Source organism: Xyrauchen texanus, chromosome 29, assembly GCF_025860055.1.
Source record: "Xyrauchen texanus isolate HMW12.3.18 chromosome 29, RBS_HiC_50CHRs, whole genome shotgun sequence".
In the NCBI taxonomy this organism is placed as follows: domain Eukaryota; kingdom Metazoa; phylum Chordata; class Actinopteri; order Cypriniformes; family Catostomidae; genus Xyrauchen; species Xyrauchen texanus.
The window spans coordinates 21,277,537-21,303,015 of record NC_068304.1 but is presented as its reverse complement, the minus strand read 5'-3'; the positions used below and the strand labels follow the sequence as shown (position 1 = coordinate 21,303,015).

At 39.7% G+C, this 25,479-nt stretch overlaps 1 protein-coding gene across 4 annotated transcripts in view; it reads left to right on the top strand.

Annotated features, from left to right (window-relative positions):
- bcl2l13 (BCL2 like 13) overlaps window positions 1-22,316 on the top strand; it is a 29,514-nt gene extending 7,198 nt beyond the window's left edge. For all 4 annotated transcript variants that reach the window (XM_052097568.1, XM_052097569.1, XM_052097570.1 and 1 more), the window contains exons 3-7: window positions 2,665-2,766; window positions 3,732-3,888; window positions 4,175-4,244; window positions 4,345-4,473; window positions 19,196-22,316. In XM_052097568.1, the coding sequence (XP_051953528.1) occupies window positions 2,665-2,766; window positions 3,732-3,888; window positions 4,175-4,244; window positions 4,345-4,473; window positions 19,196-20,143 (1,406 nt within the window). In that variant the 3' untranslated portion in view covers window positions 20,144-22,316. The remainder of the gene's footprint in view (window positions 1-2,664; window positions 2,767-3,731; window positions 3,889-4,174; window positions 4,245-4,344; window positions 4,474-19,195) is intronic.
- The last annotated feature ends 3,163 nt before the right edge of the window (window positions 22,317-25,479 follow it).

Genomic DNA, 25,479 nt, shown 5'->3' with positions numbered 1-25,479 from the left:
GATGCATGTTTTGTGCCAGAGAACAATATTTAAGATTACAGCACAGAAAGATCAGAGCTGTTGTTCACATCACTGTTGTTCTGTCGCGCTCTTCACTAGAGACGATGAGAGGGCGCAAACGTTGTCATGAAGTCTTGCGGTGCGGATGGAATCAATCCGGTGTCCGACGTAACCTAATTGTTAGCAAGGCAGCTAGCATTAGCAAGTTCATCCAGTCTGACCCTATGTTGCCACTGGCGTGTTGTAAGCGAAGCTGAGAGTTTTCAATTAATTCCTATGAAAGCCGAGCATCATGCTTGCAAGGTGGATCGTAGGATTGGCAGCGGTGCGGAGCAAGCGCGCTCTCAGATTTCATCCGTCCCAGTGGAAACGCAGCCGGAGAAAGTCGAACTGCTTGTGTTTTAGCAACACGATAAGCTCAAAATATCGTTTTATCGCCCAGCCCTAATTTGAAGATGCTAAAATATAAGAGTTTTTATTTTATTTAGTCACAACTCAATTCTTATAGTTCCATTTCTGTTCTTCCATAGATTTGATGACTTAATTATTCTTAAATCTAAAAATAATAATAATAAAGAATAAGTGACCATTTGTGTATATTGACCAAAGGTTTTCAAGTTGTGCTGACATAGAATGACTAAGTTGAATTTACTTAAAATGTGATGCAGAATTTCAGTGTAGTCAGTCACCAGGGACTTTGTGGTTGAGAGAGATGAATGCTGAAGCTTGCTCGTCCCTGCAAGCCTAGGCTACAATGACGCTGAATAATTCAACAGTGTATGAATGAACAGTCACGTAATTGTTTATAGCACCAGAGATATGGAGGACTAAACATGCAAAAATAATAAATAAATAAATGTAATAATAAATAAAGGATAAATGTCTTGATAAAACAAATATAATTCGTTTTTTAATGCAAGTTATTCCTGAATTTATTTTTGTATGACTTTTTTCCTTTATTTATTATTTTCTCTTTTTATTTTTATTCTTTAAAAAAAATTTATTCTTTCATTTATTTTATTTTTTTTATTATTTATTTATGCATTCATTTATTTTTATATTTATTTATTCCCACATGTATTTATTTCTATATTTAAATATTCCCACATGTATTTATTTTTGTATTTATTCTTACATTTCTGTCTCTTGTATGATAATGATGTGGGCGGGTCCTGCTTACCATTGGCTTATTGTAGATTGAAGCGTGTGCTCGATTACTCTTGACTTGTTTTGATGTGACGTTAGGTCATAGACATATCGCGTGTAAACTATAGCTATTTGTGGGGCTATAAACATAAGAGCTTCAGTCAAGCCAAGATTTATTGGTTATACTACAATCACAAAATTTTGTCCTTTTCTTTTTTTTCTGTGTATATAACTTTATATTTTGATGTCTGCAAATACATAATATTGTTTTCTGTTATTATGATTGTTCATTGTAAAAGATAAAACCATGATTCATTTCCCTGATCGTTTATGCATGTATATAAATCTATAGCTGACGCTTCACACATATCTAGAGAGTTGCGTGCCATGCTAATGAAGTGGATAATCACGCATCAAATAAATGTTTCATTTAGAGTAGAGGTGCTTATTGATGGTTTAGGAGAGCTGTATGCCGGTATGAATTTAGAAGCACATCCTGGATTGTTAAACTCTCTGCAAAACGTTTCCCTGCATATTCTAAATCTGTGCGAGTCAGGGGGTGTTGAGGTGGGACATCCATCTGCTTCCGATAATACTATTGAGCTCTCGACCAATGATGCACTGGAGCTCCGCAAGGACCGCCTCCCTCATTTACATGTTGCACACAGAAAAGTAAAAATAAATACATGTATAAAATATATGGGAATATATAAATATATGTGGGAATAAATAAATATAAAAAATAAATTAACACATAAATAAAAAAATATGCAAAATAAATGAATAAATAATTAAAAGCTAAAAAGAATAAAAATAAAGTTAAAAATAAATATAGAAAATAATAAAGGAATAAAGTCATACAATAATAAATTCAGGAATAAATTTAATTAAAAACTAATTATATTTGTTTTATCAAGACATTTATTCCTTTATTTATTTTTGTATTATTACATTTATTTATTATTTATGCATGTTTAGTCCTCCATACAGAGAAGCTAGTGTGGATTCTTATTGGCTGAAAGAGAGAAAAGATGTTGAAGTTAGAGATTTATAGGAATGTGGGTGCTTTCTGCATCTGTTGAATATTAGATACAATGAATGCAATATTTTAGGCCAATTCACTTCTGTGTTAAGACCTGCTTTACAAATGTATGTATAATCATATATACTATACAGTTATATAATATAATCTTTCTGCTTGTAATAAACCTTTTTTCTTTATTTTGTCCAGACTCTGGCTCAGTTTCAATTTTCAATTTGCCACATTATTAGCTTAATCAGTCATGTAGAAAATTATTCAACTGATCACACAAGAATTTAATTTGTCGCAGATTGGAAACCTTTTTTTACTGATGCTAAGTGTCTGTTCTTGATATACTCAAGAATAAGACACATCATTTTGTACATAAATTAGCAAGATTGCTTTTTATGAAAAACGAATACTTCCGAAGATGATTAGTAGTTTGACTTTTGAATATTTTTGTCTGAAAAATCTATATCTTTTATGATTCTGAGCAGGAGAGAGCCACTCCTCACAGGAAATGGAGAGAGAGAGGAAAAGCAGCCTGAAGAAACAGATTGAGAATGAGATGAAGCAGCTGGAAGAGGAAATTGCAGCTTGTAAGATGCATTATTTTATTTCAGTCTTTTCTTTTATAATAAAATTAACCATCTGAAATCTGGATCGTTGTTTAAAGGAATAGTTTTCTCATTTTCTCACTGTTATGCCATCTCAAACTCATTTGACTTTCTTTCCTCTGCCGAATATGCGCTATTTACCAGAGATAATTTAGCAGAGATGGGCCACTTCTATTTAAATGAATGGAAGAGTTTGGAATGCTCAACCAATGACTTCTGGGCATCCAACGGTCAATGGATGTAGAAAGGAAGTCCCACCTTACTGTTAAAAGAGCCAATCACCTTTATAGACAGACATCACCTGTCAATCAACTCTAGAATGTGCATGGATGTTAGCTATACAAGCTGGGAAAATGTAGTTTTTTTTATGTAATATTATGTAAAGATGGATGGATGATGTAAAGAATCCCAATTTATGATACCAGTATTGTCAGATTTTATTGCTGATTTGAAATATGTTCTTTGATCGTAATCTTGACCAACAGTTTTTTTTAAATGTTGGTCTTTCTCCATTCATGACTGGAAATGGCCTCCCGAGTGTGTTCCAAAGATGGGCGACAGTGGACTGACCTGCTAGAAAGACTTTGTGTACAAGCATGTGAATATGTAATCAAGCTTTAAATATTCAAGATTTATAGTGAAAACTATAATATTTTGGTCTGTTTCTCACCTGAAACTGATCGTCTCGGTTCAGAAGACATTGTTTAAACCACTCGAGTCGAATGGATTTGTGCTCTTTGGAGCTTGGAAGCTTTGGACCCCATGGTACTACATTGAATGAATATTATAAACGCATCATATCTCCTTCGAAAAATCTTTGTGTTCCGCAGAAGAAAGAAAGCCATATGAGTTTGTTATTGCATAAGGGTGTGTAAATGATGACAGAATTATAATTTTTTAGTGAACTATTCCTTAAAAGTCGTCTGCCTCTGTTTTGGTCTGCAAAGCCTTTTCCAGGACTGGTTTTGATAGTCACACATCCCCAGTGTTCAGTCCAGCTAATCCAGAGAGCTCCATAGAGGACAGTCTGACAATGCTTGGGGACTGTGTCTCCCGGGACCTGGACACACACCTGTCCACCGCGACTCAAACACTTCTTAGAAGGTCTGATCCTGGAAAAAATAATGGATGAATTCATTAGAGCTAGGAATGTTGTTCAGTTTTGGAACATTTGAAAAGTTCTTGCCACTGAAAGGTTCTTGGCACAGATCTAGGTCATAAAAAATTGTATAAACAACCCGCGCACACACAAATATGTTCTAATTTGGTATTTGTAAAGTCAGCCTGACTGTGACATTTCTTAAATATTGACCAAAAGCTTTTCAAATATATGCAGAGAAATATTTTGTTCATTCCTGAACAATAGATTGTGTATGTGTCTCTTTTACAGTGATTTGAACTTTGAGCATTTCATAGCAGTGGTAGAAGAGGTGTCCTCTCATGCTCAAGGTTGGAGCAAGGTAACTAAAGACACACTGCACAAGTATACATATAGCATGTGTCTCACACCTCTACTGATTTGCCCCTTATTTTGTCATTCTGTCATTGTTTTTTCTGTAGGTGTTGGTACCATTAGTATTGTTACAGGCCCTGCAGTCTGAGGGACATCCACTGGAAACTTTGCTAGATTATGGTCTGCGTTACCTTGAAGAATCGCAAGCAGACTTTATCATTCAGCAGGGAGGATGGGTGAGTGACTGGAATTTGACAGGCAATTTACTGCCTGTAGTTTGACTGGGATGGTGTAACCAGCTAGTTATTAACCAAAACATGGTAGATTTTTTTTTTATACTAGCCGTATCATGTTTATTATTACATGATTGTCTGGTTTGACAACCAATGTAATCACTGCACCTAAATATTACCACCCAATTAAGGGATCTATATATATATATATATATATATATATATATATATATATACATATATATATATATATATACATACACACTCACCTAAAGGATTATTTGGAACACCATACTAATACTGTGTTTGACCCCCTTTCGCCTTCAGAACTGCTTTAATTCTACGTGGCTTTGATTCAACAAGGTGCTGAAAGCATTCTTTAGAAATGTTGGCACATATTGATAGGATAGCATCTTGCAGATGATGGAGATTTGTGGGATGCACATCCAGGGCACGAAGCTCCCGTTCCACCACATCCCAAAGATGCTCTATTGGGTTGAGATCTGGTGACTGTGGGGGCCATTTTAGTACAGTGAACTCATTGTCATGTTCAAGAAACTAATTTGAAATGATTCGAGCTTTGTGACATGGTGCATTATCCTGCTGGAAGTAGCCATCAGAGGATGGGTACGTGGTGGCCATAAAGGGATGGACGTGGTCAGAAACAATGCTCAGGTAGGCCGTGGCATTTAAACGATGCCCAATTGGCACTAAGGGGCCTAAAGTGTGCCAAGAAAACATCCCCCACACCATTACACCACCACCACCAGCCTGCACAGTGGTAACAAGGCATGGATCCATGTTCTCATTCTGTTTACACCAAATTCTGACTCTACCATCTGAATGTCTCAACAGAAATCGAGACTCATCAGAGCAGGCAACATTTTTCCAGTCTTCAACTGTCCAATTTTGGTGAGCTCTTGCAAATTGTAGCCTCTTTTTCCTATTTGTAGTGGAGATGAGTGGTACCCGGTGGGGTCTTCTGCTGTTGTAGCCCATCCGCCTCAAGGTTGTGCGTGTTGTGGCTTCACAAATGCTTTGCTGCATACCTCGGTTGTAACGAGTGGTTATTTCAGGCAAAGTTGCTCTTCTATCAGCTTGAATCAGTCGGCCCAATCTCCTCTGACCTCTAGCATCAACAAGGCATTTTCGCCCACAGGACTGCCGCATACTGGATGTTTTTCCCTTTTCACACCATTCTTTGTAAACCCTAGAAATGGTTGTGCGTGAAAATCCCAGTTACTGAGCAGATTGTGAAATACTCGGACCGGCCCGTCTGGCACCAACAACCATGCCACGCTCAAAATTGCTTAAATCACCTTTCTTTCCCATTCTGACATTCAGTTTGGAGTTCAGGAGATTGTCTTGACCAGGACCACACCCCTAAATGCATTGAAGCAACTGCCATGTGATTGGTTGATTAGATAATTGCATAATGAGAAATTGAACAGGTGTTCCTAATAATCCTTTAGGTGTGTGTGTGTGTGTGTGTGTGTGTGTGTGTGTGTGTGTGTGTGTGTGTGTGTATAATATATATATATATATATATATATATATATATATATATATATATATATATATATATATATATATATATATATATAAATAAAAACACACTGAACACGCCTCTTATCACGTGGGTCATTGTGCATGACACCGCAGAGACTCCCAGAATGTGGAGCATCATGCTACCCTCCGCGATCCATGCGGAATTTAACACATGCCCCATTGAGAGTGAGAACCACTCATCACGACCACGAGGAAGTTACCCCTTGTGACTCTCCCCTCCCTTAGCAACATGGCCAATTTGGTTACTTAGAAGACCTTGCTGGAGTCACTCCATTTCTGCACACCCTGGATTCGAACTTGCAACTGCAGGGGTGGTAATCGGCGTGACTCATGAGTACTTGAGCTACCCAGGCCCCCCAATTTAGGGAATATTTAAAAATGTAAGGGAAAAAATAAAAGCAAAACTAAAAAGAATGTTTGATGCATAAACTCTTTAGCCACCAAATATTTTGGTGAAGTGAAACCGATTTCCTATTAGATTTTTGTTTTTGTCATGCAGAAATGGATTTTCAGTGTTCTTTTCCAGCAGGCATGAAAACTCCTCACCTTTCGGCGAATTTCGCCGTTTTAAAAACAAAATGGGTCACCTACGTGACTTGTGCAGATCCGATGAAAAAACGTTTGGGGTGGTGGGGGGGGGGGGTGTGATGTATCTATAGTTACCATAAACTTCGCGGCTTTAAAAACCAATCATCATTCCTAATGCCGAAACCTGACAGCCAATCCGAGTCAGAGTACCTGCTATATCTCTATAGTTACCATAAACTTCGCGGCTTTAAATACCAATCATCATTCCTAATGCCGACTGACAGCCAATCCGAGTCAGAGAGTACGGCAGAATTTTTTTCAAAGTCACACCGCAAGTCTGATAACTGGACACACTGCCGAACAAAGACAGTTCTGCACGTCGAAAAGCAAGCCTGAGGTAAGTTAGCTTACAATGTTATTTGCATTCTCTATGGGTTCCGGGAGGGCTCGCACTAACGTGCTTTCATACAGTACGTGACCTTAACTTGTGCAGCGATTGGTGGAAACAAATATACCTCTATTAATAATATTTAACGAAGTGACTTCCAATAATTTCCTCAGTGCATAACTTACTTGATTCCACAGACATATTCTCCATCTGTAAATGTTAGAAAGTTATGCAAATATTTCCATTTTGCTGTCATGAGTGGACGAGCCTTCAGCAGGCTAAACTTCCGTGAACGAGCATGCGCGCTGAACAGACGGAGCGCAATAGAATAGGAGCGCAATAATTCTGACTAAAATATACATTAACACTAAATAATAAATAGATCAAGATGTGCCTGTTTGTCAGAAGAGGGAGCCAGAGAGATGCTACTTATTTTAACATGATACTTATTCAACTGCTGGTTGGTAAAGCTAACTTAATGTTACAGGCACATTGTGTTGTGACGCACAAAACTTTTCTTCAGATGTGTACTCTAAGTATGCAGAAGCCTTGGGAGACCAAAAGCTATCCCATCCACACAATCCTCTGCAATATTTTGGCCAGCTACACCAGTAAACTCTAATACATTATGGTTTTATGTGACTAGCAATACAACCTTCCAAAATTAAATTAATATTTGTGCAATTTGTTGTTGCATTCCTAGTTGTTGATGTAGCGATTTGATACAAAGGCACTGCACTTTAAAGGTTATGAATTACTGTTGAACTATGAAACTTAGCGTTTTGCATAATGTGCACACTCAATGTTCATCTGATCAAAATGTGTGTCATTTGATAGTTCAAATTGAAGACCATTTAATTCAGAAGGATATCTTACACTCATGCAAATGTTTTGTCAACAGTTATTCAGTTCTGTCATAATGTCAAAGCATTGCATGTCATAAAGCTAGATAAAGGTTGTGTTTGTTTTAAACATGCTATTTAGGTCACTCTGTATCACAGATGTGGGGCCATCCTAATGAAAGACTCTGCTCATGCATATTGTGTGTGTTGAAGAACTCAGTCAGTGGGATTAATTTAATTAGTGAACCGTTGACACATATGTGGAAGGAGGGGAGACCATTGTTTTATACTGCCATTCTCCAGTACAGGACCACATTCCAGCGATGAATGGATGATACAGGATAAGCAGGATGGGATGTGTGTTAGTCTTTGAATGCTGGAGGGAGGAGTCTGAAAGGGAGGAGGAGGGAGTGTGCAAGCAAACAAGATCTCCTGTTCAGCAGTTTCAGTCCCATTATTCTGACAGCACCGTGTCTGCCCTGCAATCTTTATCCTGTATACACTTTCACTCTGTCACTCGTTCACTTTATTCCCTTGTGGTCAGTGCTGGTGTTCTGCACACTTAGGAACCGAACACAGACAGGTATGGGAGCTCCTTTCTTTTAGAACTCTGGAACGGGTGAGATTGGAAACAAACATATACAGTTGTGTTTATGGCTCATGTGTGTAATGGCTTTTATCACTTATGTTTTGTATCAAAGTCGTTTGATCAGGTCTGTTGCTCTCCATCATGGCTCTGCTATGGCAGCTAAGCTGTAAATGGATAATAAAATGCTTAACACTTTTCGTAGTAAGAACACTCACAAGCTCCAAGTTCATTTGTGTAATGTCATTAAAAATGTCAATTTAGTAAATATTGATATGAATGTTTAACTTGTTTTTGTTAGAAATTACTGTAGTTAGAGTCAGTTTGTTCAGTTGTGCTTTTGGATGAATATGATTTGTGTTTTGGGCAGCATTAGTACTTTGCAAGGACAGTAGTTGTTAGAGTCTCAAATTGATTTATCAAATGGTTTATTTAAACCAAACAGCACCCTACAATTTATGCATGAAACAGTTGTTTGTAAAACCATTGAAAAGAATGATACAAATGATTTACACAGAATTTTGTTATGTTCATGCTAGTGAGGTAAATGAAATAGAGCGGAGGCGCGTGTGTTGGCTTGTTCTTTTGGAATCCAGGGCAGAATAGTAGGGAGACATTTTGAAAACGAACGCAGCACATAAAAAGCAATAAAATATTCCAGTTAATGATGTCTGTCTGATCACGATGAACTCATATAGATTAAGGTAAGTAGACTGTTGCACTGTATTAGGCAACAGAGCTGGATCTGTGTATGTGGAAAGTGAGGGACATTTTGTCTTGTGAGTAACCCCCTTCCTGTCCCTCTTTGTGTGTTCTGTGCATAACATGGAGTTGACCTCTCATGGCCCTGTCATATTCAGTAGAGACTCTTGAGGTGGCATGATGTGATGGAATTTGATTCCTGTTGTCTTGGAAGGGACAAACAGCTACCAAGGCAAAGCTTGCTGTGCAAAAATCAGCAGGTGCTATGAGCAGTTGATCTTGAGCCATGTCAGGTCGCATAACCCTGCACAGAGCTCAGACTGACCATTACGTAACTGAAATTTATGAAGGCTCACATCACGCAAACAGAGGGCATCCGCCATCCCCTCTCATTACAGCGCAGGCGTATAAGAGAAACCAAAATAAATCTGATTAATCCTCATATAACATCAGCTGGGAAAAGCTGCCCCAGATAGACCGTCACAGCTCAACTTACAGTGTCAATTGAGATGCTGACCTCTTTATGCGTAAAATCAGTGCTGCTGTACACCCAAAAATACAAATTCTCACAAATACAAGATGTGTATGACTTTCTTTCTTCAGCAGAACACAAATTAAGATTTTAAGAATATTTCAGCTCTGCAGGTCCATACAATGCAAGTGAATGGTGACCCAAAAATGTAAGCTCTGTGTGTTTAAATTATTATCTTCAGAAGCAATATAATAGGTGTGGGTGAGAAACAAAACAAAATTGAAGTACTTTTTTTACTCAAAATCTCCACTTTAACTTTCAGATATGGAAGTGGAGATTTAAAATAAAAAAGGACCACACACACCTATTATATTGCTTCTGAAGATATGGATTTAACTACATGGAGTTATATGGATATCTTCTATGTTTCGTTTGTGATGTTTGGTGCTACAAAGGTCTGATCGCCATTCGCTTGCATTGGGAGGACACACAGAGCTGAAATATTCTTCTAAAAAAAGAAAAATTATTAAAAGAAAGTCACATCTGGGATTGCATGAGGGGGAGTAATTGATGAGAGAATTTTCATTTTTGAGCAAACAATCCCTTTTAGAAGTGGCCAATATGGGAGATTCAGATAAATCCTTCACCTCAGAGATTCCAGTACAGATTACAGTTTTGCCTGTTTTAGATTAAAAAAAAGGTGCTGTAACGTATTCAATGGAAAGGAGGAGGCGAGAACCGGCTTTTCAATATAAATAATAGTTTTAATGATAAACTTAAAAGAAGACATAAACACACACATGACGGACATGTCCGCTAACGATCTCTCCCGCACGGCCCTCCGCAGTCGGCCTTTAAACCTCAGGAAGGCATAATTAGCCTAATACGGGACCGGGCGCGCAGGATCACGACCCGACCCCGCCCTCCACCCTGCCACATTCCTCCCTCGTTCTCTCAGGCTGGGGAGCCCCGGCCTGACGTACATCCCCTCTTTCCCTGGGGGAGGCGCCTTCGCGCTGTCTGCCGGCAGGTCATCCCCATCTACCTGGACGAGGGAGGGACAAGGGAGGGAAACAGAAATAATTAAAATGGGGGTACTTCCTGTAACAGTGTAGTACCCCCAAAAACTGTAAATTTTAAAAGAGGCAAAGGCCAACGCAGAGTGACAGTGAGAGAGAGAGAGAGAGAGAGATGAAAAGAAAAAAAAAACTCGCCAGTTCTCCGACACGCCGCAGCTTGTTCCTCGGCCACTCCTCCACCCTCTATCGGACGACAGCCGCCTCTCCGGGCGGATCCGAGGCAGTCCTCCAGCCCCTGGTGGACGGAACACCCGCCGCGTTATCGGGGAACAGAAGGGGTCTCCCCGCCCCTGGCAGCGGTCCTCTCGCCCAGGCGGTCGCCAGTGAGCCCCTCCCGCTCGCGGTCGGCGGTCTTAAACCCCGCCGCGTTTCAGCGGCCGGTAGGCGACTCCTGCGCCCCTGGCAGCGGCCCTGACAGCTCCAGGCGGTCGGCTAGGAGCCCCTTCTTCCCTCGCGGTCGGCGGCCATCATCCTCGTTCAGGTGGCTGGGCTCCTCGTCCCCCGGCAGATGGCCGCGGCTGCTCCGTTGGAGTGGACGGTAGTGGCGAGAACTCTACTGCGGCGTATCCCTCCTCCTTCCCGGGCTTCGGCACCAGTGTAAAACAGTTAAAGGATGGGAAAGGAGGAGGCGAGAACCGGCTTGACGACATAAATCATAGTTTAATGGAAAACTTAAAAGACAACACAAACACACATATGACGGACATGTCCGCTAACGATCTCTCTCTCCCGCACGGCCCTCCGCAGTCGGCCTTTAAACCTCAGGGAGGCATAATTAGCCTAATACGGGACCGGGCGCGCAGGATCACGACCCGACCCCGCCCTCCACCCTGCCACAGGTGCATTTTGTAGATGTTTGAGGTCTTGAGGAGAAACGCAGTCCCACTCTGGGTCAAGCCTGTAGCAAGTCCTAACTATTATTTATGAATGAGCAGAGCTGTCCAATGAAGGCCAGTAGCTCCCTCCAGTAGGTTGCATAAACTGTTTCTGGTAATCAGAACACACCGTTCAGTGTTCACAGGTGAACAGTGTGTGGAATCCTACGTTTGGTGCACCTTCAATGGACAAGTTATGTTTACCTTTGGTGTGGAGCCCTGAACAATAGAAATTGACTCTCATTTGTGTCAAAAGCAACTTGGACTCATAGAATCACGTTACTATACCTACATATTTGCAAAATGATTTTGATGTTGCTCATTGTATGTATTGCTGAAGTTACCTGATGAAATAAGCACCAGAGGTGCTACAACTACTTTTTTATTCCCTTTCACAAAAATCTAAAGTAAAACGACAGATTACAAGTTCAAAACATGTATTTTTCACCCTGCTCCTCATACATTTACATTTATTACATTTATGCATTTGGCAGACGCTTTTATCCAAAGCAACTTACAGTGCAATTATTACAGGGACAATCCCCCTGGAGCAACCTGGAGTTAAGTGCCTTGCTCAAGGACACAATGGTGGTGGCCATGGGGTTAGAACCAGTGACCATCTGATTAACAGCCCTGTGCTTTAGCCACTACGCCACCACTCTACTCCGCTCTCATACAATGCTGTCTTGACATTTAAACACTTTTACTATAGTGCATGACATGTAAGGTTTGCATTACAAAACCAACAATATTTTTTAGCTTGTTTGAGTACTATCAAATTGTGTGGTAGCTCAAATGATAGTGTGTTCCGAGTTCGGTCCTGAAGAGCACGCAAGTCAACACATGAACCGAAAGTATCATAGAAGCACCTAACAGACATGGTTGCTTCAGCAGTTGCATTTTTTATCTCACATTTATCTCACATTTTAACCTTGTGTGTTTGGGAGAACATTTAACTCTGTTGCCACAGTTACATAATTTTCATAAGGTCAGGCTGGTTACAGTGGTTCAACTTCTCACAGCACTCATGCAATTAATTTAGTTGGCATGTAAGTTCATATACATTAGTAGCACAGAGCATTACCAAATTCCTTAAATAATTTGTTAAACATGGTTAAGCACTAAACAGTTGTTATAATCTCTACCCCACCCCATCTTTGATAATGGGTCCTCCTATGGATGTGAAAGTATTTGTGTTTGGGAAGTGTGCATGGACTTTGGGTAGGGTGTTGCTTAGGCATAATTCTCACCAAGGAAATGCCCATTTTGTTATGGCGCATAACAGTATTGGAAGATCGAGTCTAGATAGTACAGCAAGTGTAATCTTGCAGGAAAGATCCATCTATCTAACTATCCTTAATGTATGCTGCCTTTATTACTTTGTGTTCACTTAGAACCCACACTGAATCATTCGTACATAGAGAATATAATTTTAAAAGATTATACAATGTTTTTTGGATGATATATTGCTGGTTGTCATCCCAAACATACATTGACTGTGTCATACACTGGAATTATACAAATAAAATAAAAACTGAATGAAAATATTACAAGCAAGTATGCACAGTGCCATATAAGTTATTTTCTTTTATTACTGCACTGACATAACCTGTCATATAAAGTTTTTTTCATGCTCTGATAAATTAAGAAATTAGTCTGTGTTAGGGTTGCAACGTTATGAGATTTTCACGGTATGATAACGTCTCCGAAAATTTCACGGTATTATACTATTACTATTAACATTGAAAACAGAAGGGTTATTTTGTTATTATTATTTATTGAAGTATGTGTAAAAAAAAAAAAAAGTCTCCTTTTTGAAAATAAAATGAATAGAAAAAAATAAGATGGCTAACAGAATTATAAACATGATAAAAAATAGCATGTAACTATAACGTTATATAACTAAATCATGTTAGTTTATATGTTATCATTGCATGTTAAATTAACTACTAAATGAAAAATAATATCAGCTGTGTGAGCTTTTAAAGTAATGTCCTATTATTAATAATTAACATATACTGTAGGTGCAAAACCATGCAGCCAGACTGCTCCAGTCTGTACCTTTAACTATGTGGTTCTCAACTGGTTTTGCTTCAGGACAGATTTTACATTGGAAATCAAGTGGTGACCCACCATATTAAAAACGTAACCTGTGTTTAATGTATCCTGGGACGCATTTCCTTTTATGTTGCATAGTTTTGTTCATGGTTTTCAAGTACAAGGACGTGCATCAAGTGACATTATTTTTGTTGTTGACGTCACAAATTTTCTAGCGGATTGAGATCAGGGCTTTGTGATGGCCACTCCAATACCTTGACTTATTTGTCCTTAAGACATTTTGCCATAACTTTGGGGGTATGCTTGGGGTCATTGTGCATTTGAAAGACCCATTTGTGACAGATTTAACTTCCTGGCTAATGTCTTTTGCTTCAATATATCCACATAATTTTCCTTCCTCATGATGGCATCTATTTTGTGAAGGGCACCAGTTCCTCCTGCAGCAAAGCAGCTTCACGGTTGGGATGGTCACCCTCACCCTTTTTCCTCCAAACATTATGATGGTCAAATGGCCAAACAATTACATTTTTGTTTCATCAGACCAGAGGATATTTCTCCAAAAAGTAAGAGCTTTGTCCACATGTGCACTTGCAAGCTGTAGTCTGGCTTTTTTTATGGCGGTTTTGGAGCAGTGGCCTCTTCCTTGCTGAGCAGCCTTTCAGGTTATTTCGATATAGGACACGTTTTACTGTGGAAATAGATACTTTCTACCCGTTTCCTCCAACATCTTCACAAGGTCCTTTGCAGTTGTTCTGGGATTGATTTGCACTTTTCATATCAAACTACATTCATCTCTAGGAGACTAGACGAATGCGTCTCCTTCCTGAGTGGTATGATGCTGCGTGGTCCCATGGTCTTAATACTTGCATGTTATTGTTTGTACAGATTAACGTGCTACCTTCAGGCATTTGGAAATTGCTCCCAAGGATGTACCAGACTTGCGGAGGTCAACAATTTTTTTTTCTAAGGTCTTGGCTGATTTCTTTTGATTTTTCCCATGATGTAGAGCAAATAGGCACTGAGTTTGAAGGCAGGCCTTAAAATACACCCACAGGTACAACTCCAATTCAGTACACCTCCTATCAGAAGCTAATTGGTTAAAGGCTTGACATGTTCTGAAATTTTCCAAGCTGCTTAAATGCACATTTAGCTTAGTGCATGTAAACTTCTGACCCACTTGGATTGTGACATAGTCAAGTAAAATTGGAACCGCCTGTCTGTAAGCAATTGTTGGAAAGATTACTCGTGTCATGCACAAAGAAGATGTCCCAAACAACTTGCTAAAACTATAGTTTGCTAATGTGAAATCTTTGGAGTGGTTAAATTAGTTTTAATGACATCAACCTAAGTGACTCTCAACTATAATTCTAAAAGTGCATAATTTAATAAAAAGGTCTGCTGTTTAATTAGGAAATTTTCATTCAATTTAGAAACTGGCAAATGAAGTCCATGCCTGTGTTAGATCCTAAATAATAGATAATAAACTGATGTCACACTGGTGTTCTTTTGGTCAGCTCTCCAGTGTTCACTGTCAGATTGTTCAAAGGAATAGTTGAGCCAAAAATGTGTATGACTTTCTTCTGCACAACACAAACGAAGATTTTAAGAATATCTCAGATTTGTTGGTCTATACAATGCAAGTGAATGGTGACCAGAACTTTGAAGCTCAAAAAGCATATGAAGGCAGCATAAAAGTAGTCCATATGACTTCAGTGATTAAATCATATTTCTTCAGAAGCAATATTATAGGTGGGTGAGAAACAGATAATTATTTAAGGGATTTTTCCTATAAATTGTCCTCCCTGCCCAGTAAGTGGTGATATGCACAAAGAAGTTTAATTACCATAAACAAAAGAAGAATGTGGAAGTGAGAGTGGACATTTATAGTAAAATGGACTTAAATATGGATGTTTCTCACCCAAACCTATCATATAGCTTCTGAAGACTTGGATTTAACCACTAGAGCCATGTGGATTACATTTATGCTGCCTTTATGTGCTTTTTGGAGCTTCAAGTATCCTTTTGACCTGCATTGAATGGAACAACAGAGCTGAGATGTTCTTAAAAATATTTGTTTGTGTTCAGCAGATGAAAAAGTCGTACACATCTAGCATGAGGGTGAGTAAATGATGAGAAAACTTCAGTTTTTTGGTGAAATATTCCTTTAAGCCAGATGCCAGAACCTAATTTGAAGTGTGTGTGAGACAGACTGGATTACATGTGAAAGTATATACACGTGCACAATGATGGATTACTGAAAAGTGAATATCTATTAGAGTCCTCTTGGCCAGAAAATGCACAGGCAGAGTGTGTGGACCAGAAAGCAGAAGCATCCTTTTATGGGTCCTTTATGATGAGTAAGTGATGGCAATATCTTCAGTTTGCCAAAATGCAAATTAACAGAAACCGATGTACTTACACAATGGGTTCAAATTCAAACTGCCTTGCTTTGTATGTTTGAACCAGTTATGGCATGCATACAGAGACAGTCTTATGGTGATGTCATTATTTGAGTGCAGAGGGATGACCATGTAAGGTCTCTCCTCTTTTCCTATAAATTCCAGATTATCTTTTTGTCTAACAATAGAGTGAATTCCATCTGAAAGGAAGAAAAGTGGGTTAAAGCACTTCCTGTTGAGTTGTTGAAGTCCACCCTATTTTTGTTTAATGCGTTCCTCAGGTGTAGGTTTTTGTGCATTTTAAAGAAGATGGCTTCATTCCAGTGATCGATCTCTGGTAAAGATAAGCACCAAGTCTTAAACCAGGTTTTTGCTTTAAACCCTTTTTAACCCATTAGTAAAACATTCACTACACTATAATGTAGTGAAACTACATTATAGTGTAGTGGTATTTCTCCTGTTCTCCACTGGGTGGCATACACATTAACAAATGGACTCTCTGCTGTGGTAAGTCCATTTATTGTACTTCAGTGTAAAGACAGAAGAAAAAATCTGAATAAGAGTATTGATTGGTTTGCCTTAAGTTATAAATAAGGCATAAACAAGTAAGACACGTAATTGGTGCCACCTGTATCAGGTAAAAAAAATACCACCCATAGTCTGTCGGATTGTTGGGTTAATGTTTTGTTGTTTTATTTTAATCAGCATTTTGCTAATCAAATTGTCACTCTTAATGAAATTAATAATGAAGTAACATTTTCTAAGAATTTGATTTATCCAAAGACTAAAGTACAAAAAATATATGAATTCCTACACTATCAGTGGAATTCACACTTGATTTAGGCACATATTTCTTTGTGAAGTTCAGCCAGAGGGGTTTTCAAACCGTTCCTGGAGCCTCTTCAGCACAACATTTCTCCCTTATTTAACAGATTTCAGGCCATGAAATACTCTTACTAATCATATAATTGTGTTAAATAAAGGAGACATCCAACATTTGCAGTGCTGGGGATGCTCTAGGAACAGTGGGAACAGCCTATTTGGTATTGGATCACTTTTTTGCTAAAATAAATAACATTTATCATTTAAAAATGTATTTTGTGTTAACTCGATTGCCTTTGTTTTATGTTAGATTTTGTCTGAGGCAGACTTGTGCACGTATGATGCTGTGTCAAGTTAAAAGTAGTTTGAAATGTAAAAGAAAACAAAAAACACTTCAAATATTGGCCCTGGGTAGCTCAGCGAGTGTTGGCGCTGACTACCACCCCTGGAGTCGCGAGTTCAAATCCAGGGTGTGCTGAGTGACTTCAGCCAGCAGGGCTGGACTGGTAATCTGGCATACCGTGCATTTTCCCGGTGGGCCGACGTACTCTGGGGCCGATCGGCTATCGGGAGAAACGAGTGGGCCGGTGGGTCAGCTGCGATAAGCTAAAATGAGCCGCTGCATTATGCAGAAACGAACCACAAAATGGTGCCGTGATATGCAGAAAAGGACAGTGACCACCTTTGGAGATAACTGCAAATGTATTAAAAATTAAAAACTGAAATATCACATTGACCTGAGTATTCAGACCCTTTGCTGTGACATTTGAAATTTAGCTCTGGTGCATCCCATTTCTCTGGATCATATTTTGAGATGTTTCTACACTTTGATTGGAGTCCACCTGTGGCAAATTCCATTGATTTTACATGATTTGGAAAGGCACACACCTGTCTATAAGGTCTCACAGCTAAAAATGCATATCAGAGCAAAAATCAAGCCATGAGGTCAAAGGAACTGCCTGCAGAGCTCAGAGACAGGATTGCGTTGAGGCATATATCTGGGGAAGGTGACAATTTTTTTGCAGCACAGCGCCCTCCATAATTCTTAAATGGAAGAAGTTTGGAGCCACCAGGAGTCTTCCTAGAGCTGGCTGCCTAGCCAAACTGAGCAATCGGGAGAAGTGCCTTTGTAAGAGAGGTGGCCAAGAACCAGATGGTCACTCTGGTTGAGCTCCAAATATCATGTGTGGAGAAGGGAGAAACTTGAAGGACAACCATCACTGCAACACTCCACACTTGAACTGTATGTCCTTAATTCCAAGTGTCATATCTGGAGGCGCTGCTCATCACCTGCTCAGTACCATCCCAACGGTGAAGCATGGTGGTGGTAGCGTCATGCTGTGGGGTTGTTCTTCAGTGGCAGGGACTGGTAAGGGTTGAAGGAAAGCTGAACACAGCAAAATACAGAGATATCCTTAATGAAAACCTAGTCCAGAGCACTCAGGACCTCATCCTGTAGGAAGGTGAAACTTCGGCCCATTCTAATGACCCAAAACACACAGCCAAGACAATGCAAGAGTGGCTTGGGGACTACTCGGTGAATGTCCTTGAGTGGCCCATCCAGAGCCTGGACCTGAACCCAATCAAGCATCTCTGGAGAGACCTGAAAATGGCTGTCCACCGACAGTCTTCATCCAACCTGACAGAGCTTGAGAGGATCTGCTGAGAAGAATGGCAGAAAATCCCCAAATCCAGGTGTGCAAAGCTTGTCACATTATTCCCAAAAAGACTTGAGGCTGCAATCGCTGACAAAGGTGCTTCAACTAAGTACTGAGTTAAGGGTCTGAATACTTATGACTTATGTCAGTTTTTTCTGTTTAATATATATGCAAAGTTATGAAAAATAATTTTTTTGCTTTGTCATTTTGGGGTATGGAGTGTAGATTGATGTGAGGAAAAAATCATTTTAAACCTATTATTTTTTTTCCTCCCCAATTTGCCATGCCCAATCCTCTCTAGGTCCTTGTGGTGGTGTAGAGACTCGCCTCAATCCGGGTGGCAGAGGACGAATCTCAGTCAATCCGCGCATCTTATCACGTGGCTTGTTGAGTGCGTTAACGCGGAGCCCTAGCTCGTGTGGAGGCTCACGCTATTCTCTGTGGCATCCATGCACAACTCACCACGCGCCCCACCAAGAGGGAGAACCACATTATAGCAACCATGAGGAGGTTAACCCAACGTGACTCTACTCACACTAGTAACCGGGCCAATTGGTTGCTAAGGAAGCCTGACTGGTGTCACTCAACATGCCCTAATTTTAAGCATTTTAGCATAAGACTGCAACAAAAAATGTGAAAAAATAAAGGGGTCTGAATACTTTCTGAATGCACTGTGTAGAGAGAGAGCGAGAGAATAAAAATGATTAATGGCCCAACTGATTGGTGTTTTATCTCTTTAAATTACAGGGTACTGTGTACAGCCTTGATGAAACTGAGGACCCTGGAGTGATCATAGCTGAAGACAGTAACGACATATACATCCTGTCAGGTGAACAGGCCTCAGATCAGCTAAGCTCTCCTGCATCACTACTGACTGTAGGAGATAGTAGTGGGCCAGCTTCCTGGCAGACAGAGAGTCTTCCTGTGTCTCTGACAGGTCACGAGTCCTGGGCCCAGATTGGCATGATGGACCCAGAAGACATCAAGAGTCTGGACAGTGCTGAGGGAGTGGCATTAGCCGAGGAGCAAAGCGAAAACAACTCTTCCAACTCCGACATTGTCCATGTGGAACGTGAAGATGCAGAACTCCTTGAGGAGTGTGGGGAAACGGTAGAGGAAGGGGAGTTGCAGAGTAGTGTTCTCAGTATGTTGGGTAGTGAGAGTGAACTTGCTGCTGTCAGAGAAGAAGCACCACCAGAGCAATTTCCACCAGCACATGAGCCAGTTGTTCCTGTAGAGGAACCGATGGTCATCACAGAGACTCCTCTTAAAGTAAGTGATGCTCCACCTCCAGCCTCAGTTGAGCAAGAGCAAGTAGTCTCCCATCCTGTTGCTGCAGTCAACCCTGTGCCTGAACTTCAATCCCAGCCAGCTCAGCCAGAGACTGTTCCAGCTCCTGTGGAGCCACCGTCAACATGCCCAGTAACAGAGCATCTTCCTGTCATGGCCCCACTACCTGATCCAGAACCAGTCCAAGCAACCGTAGAGCAGGAGATATTTCCAGAGGTTGAGCCAAAGCCCACCTTGCTTACCCAAGACCTCCCTGTCTCAACAGCTACTATGGCCCCAGTGCAGATACAGTCTGTGCCACAGACGGAGTCCTCTGACCTCCCTGTGCTGCTATATGGTGGAGCAGCCCTGGTGGCCATTGCTGCTGTTGTGGCATTTGGAGCATTGGCCTACAGGAAGAAGTAAAATGTAGTTTAACGGTCCATGCCCTCAGTATATTTTGCCCTAATGGAAGCCTGGGCCACTGTGCTGCCAAAAGCTGCACTTTATGGGAATAGTACTATCCTACCATCATACCATTTTGTCTTCAGTTCTCATGGCTTTTATTTTTGTAATATTTAAATTTTGTTGCATTAGCGTCTTAGTCCTTTTAAACCAGCTTAAGGATAGTTCACCCAACAACAACAAAATTATCTCATTTACTTAACCTCATTTTTTTTTAAAGTATTATTTTTTAGAAGAATATTTCAGCTCTGTAGGTCCATACAATGCAGTGGTTTAATCAATGTCTTTATAAGTAATCCAGTTGGATTTGTGTTAGAACAGACCAAAATAGAACTGTACATCTTGCCATTGAAGTCTCTAGGCACGATCATGATTTCTAGCTCTATGACACATCCTAGTGCTTGACACATGTGCAAAGTGCAAGATGGTGCTATAGGAAGTGTAATCGAGCTTGAAATCATGATCACCAAGGATACTGCTGTCAAGATGTACAGTGAAAACGGAGTTACATTTTGGTCTGTTCTCGCCCAAAACAAACTGGATCACTTTAGAGGGCATTGATTTAACCACAGGAGTTTGATGGATTATGTTTATGCTGACTGGATCTGCTTTTTGGATCTTCTAAGGCCTGGCTACCAATCATTGCATTGAATGGACCTACAGATCTGAGATATTATTCTAAGAATCTTTGTGTTCTGCAGAAGAGAAAAAAGTCACACATCTTAGGGTGAGTAAATGATGAGAGTATTTTTGGGTGAATTTACCTTTTAATGACTTGATGGGAACTACAGGTGCAAATGCATCTGTTTTAGGTGAATTCAGGTTTATTTTGGGGTATCATGTTGCTGTTGTGCTGTATTTGTGAACATAGTAGTTAACTGGCTGTGACCTAGGTTTTGGTCAGTAGGCTAAATGCCACTAAACTATGTTTTTCTGTGTACGTGAAGTAAATTTCTTCATTAACACAGTATGCACACATTGTCCGTGTGCAACCTATTATTTCTAGATATGCAAACAGTACACGTCTTTGCACCTCATCACCGCTGACTGTTAAAGAGTTTCAAAAAGCAGTCGTAGTGCCCATACAGTGAACACTTTGCTATGGGCTTGCGGGTAAATGTATGCGTTGAAAGACTGAGCACTTGCCAGTGAGCGAGATGGAATGATTCTGTTTTGAATTCCCCCTTTTAAAGACTAAAATTAGAAACCTAGGTCACAGCCTTAAATTGAAAACCCCTTCACTTTATCCATAATGTTTGGGGGTATCTAAAGGAATTGCTAATACATCAAATCATCATACTGTGAACTTATTTAGGGTACAGAAATATAGCAATATATAATTAGAGATATTTGTTAGCACTCTTCAGGGTGTGAAAATACAACACCAGCACAGCCTATATTGCCATGGCACAATGCACACTTGACTGAAATTATCTCACAAAAAGTATGATTTGCTAGACAAGGGAAAGTCATATTTAGTTTTCTAATCTGATATATTTTGTATCAAATATCCCTGAATCTGTGTCAGAAGTTGGTTCAATAAATACCTGTGAATACTGAAATGAGAATATGATAAAACAGTAGGCAGGGCTTTTAATCTTAAACCATGTTTCAGAAACCTCAAGATTAATTTTATAATTCAATAGTAAAAAGATATTTGTTGTGCAGGCTAACACTCCCTGTTTGCTGCGAATAGCATATGCTGACTACAGGTTTTTGGACCAGAATGTCTCTTAAATGTCTTCTGAACCATATAGGTCAGTCTTGTTCTTTTCATTAATTTGGGATCCTTATCATCAGTTCTTTACCGTTATGTCTCATAACACATTGCACACAAAGTATTGTCTCTCTTCAGCTTCCAAGACTACCTGATTCACACCTTGCCTATACCTTGTGCTGTTGTTTGTGCTTATGATCTAAAGGCCTGCACAGCGTAGCCTTGTCACTACCTTCCCCTGTTGTGTGCCTATCCAAAAGAGACCCTGGTCAAAACTAGCAGAAATTACTTCTACAGGTAGGATCCACCTGATGTGTCTGTGGTTGGGAACCTCACCTCAGATCATTTTTTTTCTTTTTTTGTACCATTGACAAAAGCTGTGAAATAAAACCTTATTCCCTTAAAGGGCAAACCTGATTTTGTGTGTACTGATTTTAAAATTATTTTCAGCATATTAAAAGACACAAGAACGGTACAACTTCCTTATTGTAGAAAATGTAGTTCCTATAATTTGTACTGATCTGACTCAGTGTTACATTAAATCAATGGTTGGGTAATCATGTGATATCTGTTGCAGGTTCAGGGAAGCTACTCCACGCACACAGTCCTTTTGTATGGTAAATTAATTTTGTATTCCAGCATTTGTTTTTTAGATTCTCACATTTGTGTATGAAATAGTGGCAATATTAAAATACACCAAAAAATGCAAAAAATAAAACAAATCTAAACATTTCAAAATGAACATGAACACAGTATTACTGGGGTTTGAGTCTTAGTAAATACAATGACTTTTAGATGAGTTGTATAAAATTAAAAACACATTTCACCACGACTGTAAAATGATTACATTAGGGAGAATATAAATGTATCTTTACAAATTTGTCCTTACAGAGGGCAAATATGCAAACATTTATCTTCACATTTGACTCTGCCATGTGCACCACAAATCTTGCAATAGTGGAAAGGATCACTGGGGTCTAAGTGGTAAGAAATACTTAACTACAGTGCCATAAAGATTAAACAAAAAACGGGGCACATGCTCACACACAGTCTTCATAAGTGCAAAAGTGACGGCCATCTCCACAAGTTCCTTTTTAAACTCCTTGGCACCTGAAACTTGCCGAAGTAAGCTCTGCACTCCTTCAGATAGATGGTTTGACCAACACTGCAAATAACAAATAAAATGAGGTGGCATATTTTTTTGTTTAAAATCATGCCAGGTTTAAGGAAAAACTTTTAATGATAATTAATTGGGAATTACATGTAAACTGGTCAGATTCAATTGCAACACAGCAATTTGTCAAACCTGTATGGAGGAAGCATTCAGTTTTTTGGTTAGACTGTCAGCAGCTCGGGAGAGCACTTGATGCTCAAGCAGGTCTGCAATTATGATCAACTCTGCAGCCATTTCCCTAGCTGCCTGAGCTTCTTCAGCATTTTCTATGATGGAGAGTTTGATCAGAATGACATCAACAGGAGCTAAAAATGTAAAAGTCTAGCCACATCTTTGCATGCAAATGTACTAAAACCTTCACATTTTGGAGGTTTCTACTCATTCGAATAACAATAACTGATATGATCAGTGGAAATAAAGAAATACAATTACCTGGAAGTTGAGGCTGAACTTCATGTTGAAGGTCCTGTAAAAGGTCTCTATAGGAGATTAAAAAACTATGCCCATCGGTTTGTAATTCACCATCACTCTCAATGAAGTTGTGGTTGGTAGGCAGCTTTAACTTTTCATCAAGATCATCGAGCTCTCTTTGAAGGTCATTATTTTGGCAGCCTTTTTGGTTAAAGAAGGAAAGGAGGACGAGGGAAGTCTGTGGAAATCTGCCGAAATTTTCGTTGCAGTACATTGTAGGCCAAACCCATAAAATGCCTCCTTCAAATTCTCTGCAGTTAAAGAAAAATAATGATAGTCAGCAGTTAGTTTCAATATGATGAACAGAGATGGATTCCAACTGTTGGATCCGATTCAAGTGCCATTGTTGTTTTAGTAGGCATTTTTACACTAACTCCATTAGTGTGCACACCAATGTGGCCATTGTAATGATTTTAATACATATCTGGCTTGTTGCAGGCCAGATGCTAACTGGATAATCTATAGTTCCCTTATGACTCAGTACACTTGACATTGTTTTTGCTAACGCATATGGGAGTGTCATTCCATATTCTAATATTGGCTATGGTGTTTGAGCCCTGCCCTTTTAGGCACAAAGCTGTGCTATAAAAGCAGGTGTGCAAACACCATTCCTCAGAATTTTCTTCCTTAAAGTCAGCAATTCATCTCTCATCTAGAAGCCCTCTACTGCTTCACCCGTTGACTACACAAGTCAGCGGGCGAGATCTTCACGGCAACGAGAAGACTCTCCGCTCCTCTGCAGTGCTCTGGCAAACATAACTCCGACTCGTGACTCTGCATCAGGTGAGTGGTTACTGGATGATGCTACATTCCCTTCCCCCAGCAAGGGCGAGGAGCATGTACACGCCACTGACAAGAAGATGCTTCGCATTCTTTCAAGGGTGGTCAAAGAGCTCGATATAGAGTAGTCTCCTCCAGAGGAACCTACACAATCTCTCCTTGATGAATGGTTCCTGCAGTGCAGACGCCGTCAAGCAACCACGTACCATAGATCTGCCCCACTCTTCCCTGAAGTTCGTAACAAACTGACAACATCCTGATACGCGCCCTATTCCGCTTGCCCACGCAGCGATTACATCCTCTCTTATGTGGATCATGTCGGAAGCAAAATTAACAGTAATTCCAGTCGAAGTGTTCAGTAGAAAAGAAGGCAGATTTGTATTTTATTTTATTGCTAAATGTTTTAAATTTTGTATCTGAATTTTAAAGGATTCAGATAATTTTTTTGTTAAATTTAGTTTGTAAGATATCAGTTCACAAAATTTTATATACAACAGTAATATTTTTCAATCATGCACGTTTAACTTTAAAACCCTCTGGCTTTCATTTTGACATTCTGAAATCTTCAGGAAGTCCTGTAAGTGTGCCTGTTAGTAGGCAAGTTCACAGTAGTTTAATTTGCTTCTTATTCAAATTCTGGTAAAAAGCACCTCTGGTGACATTCTAAATGCATATTATAAGTCAGCTGAACTTTTGAGCATCTACATCTGAGATGTTGTTCGTGAGTAGAATTCAAATATTGTGGACCGTGTGAAGGATAAAAATAGGCACACGCGTGTGTAAAATGTACTGCGCCATTCACTGACACACTGATGCTGCAGGTGCATTTTATATATTTACTTATTAAACAGCCTTTTGTGATTCACAGAGCTATTGCACGTCTTCAAGTGGCTTTGAATAAAATGCACGGTACTTTGACAATTAATGAACATGCCTAACACACAGCACCAGATTTGGATAGGGCTCGTAGGACCGATACACAATCTGTTTAAAAACATTAGTAAAGGAGCCAATACCGATCCCGGTATCGGAACAGTGCATTCCTAGTAGTGCGGCATGATGGGATTCTGTTCCTCATAATGCATTAGCAAACGCAATGTCGAGTGTACTGAGTTGTAAGGGAATGTCTCGGTTATGTAGGTAACCTCGGTTCCC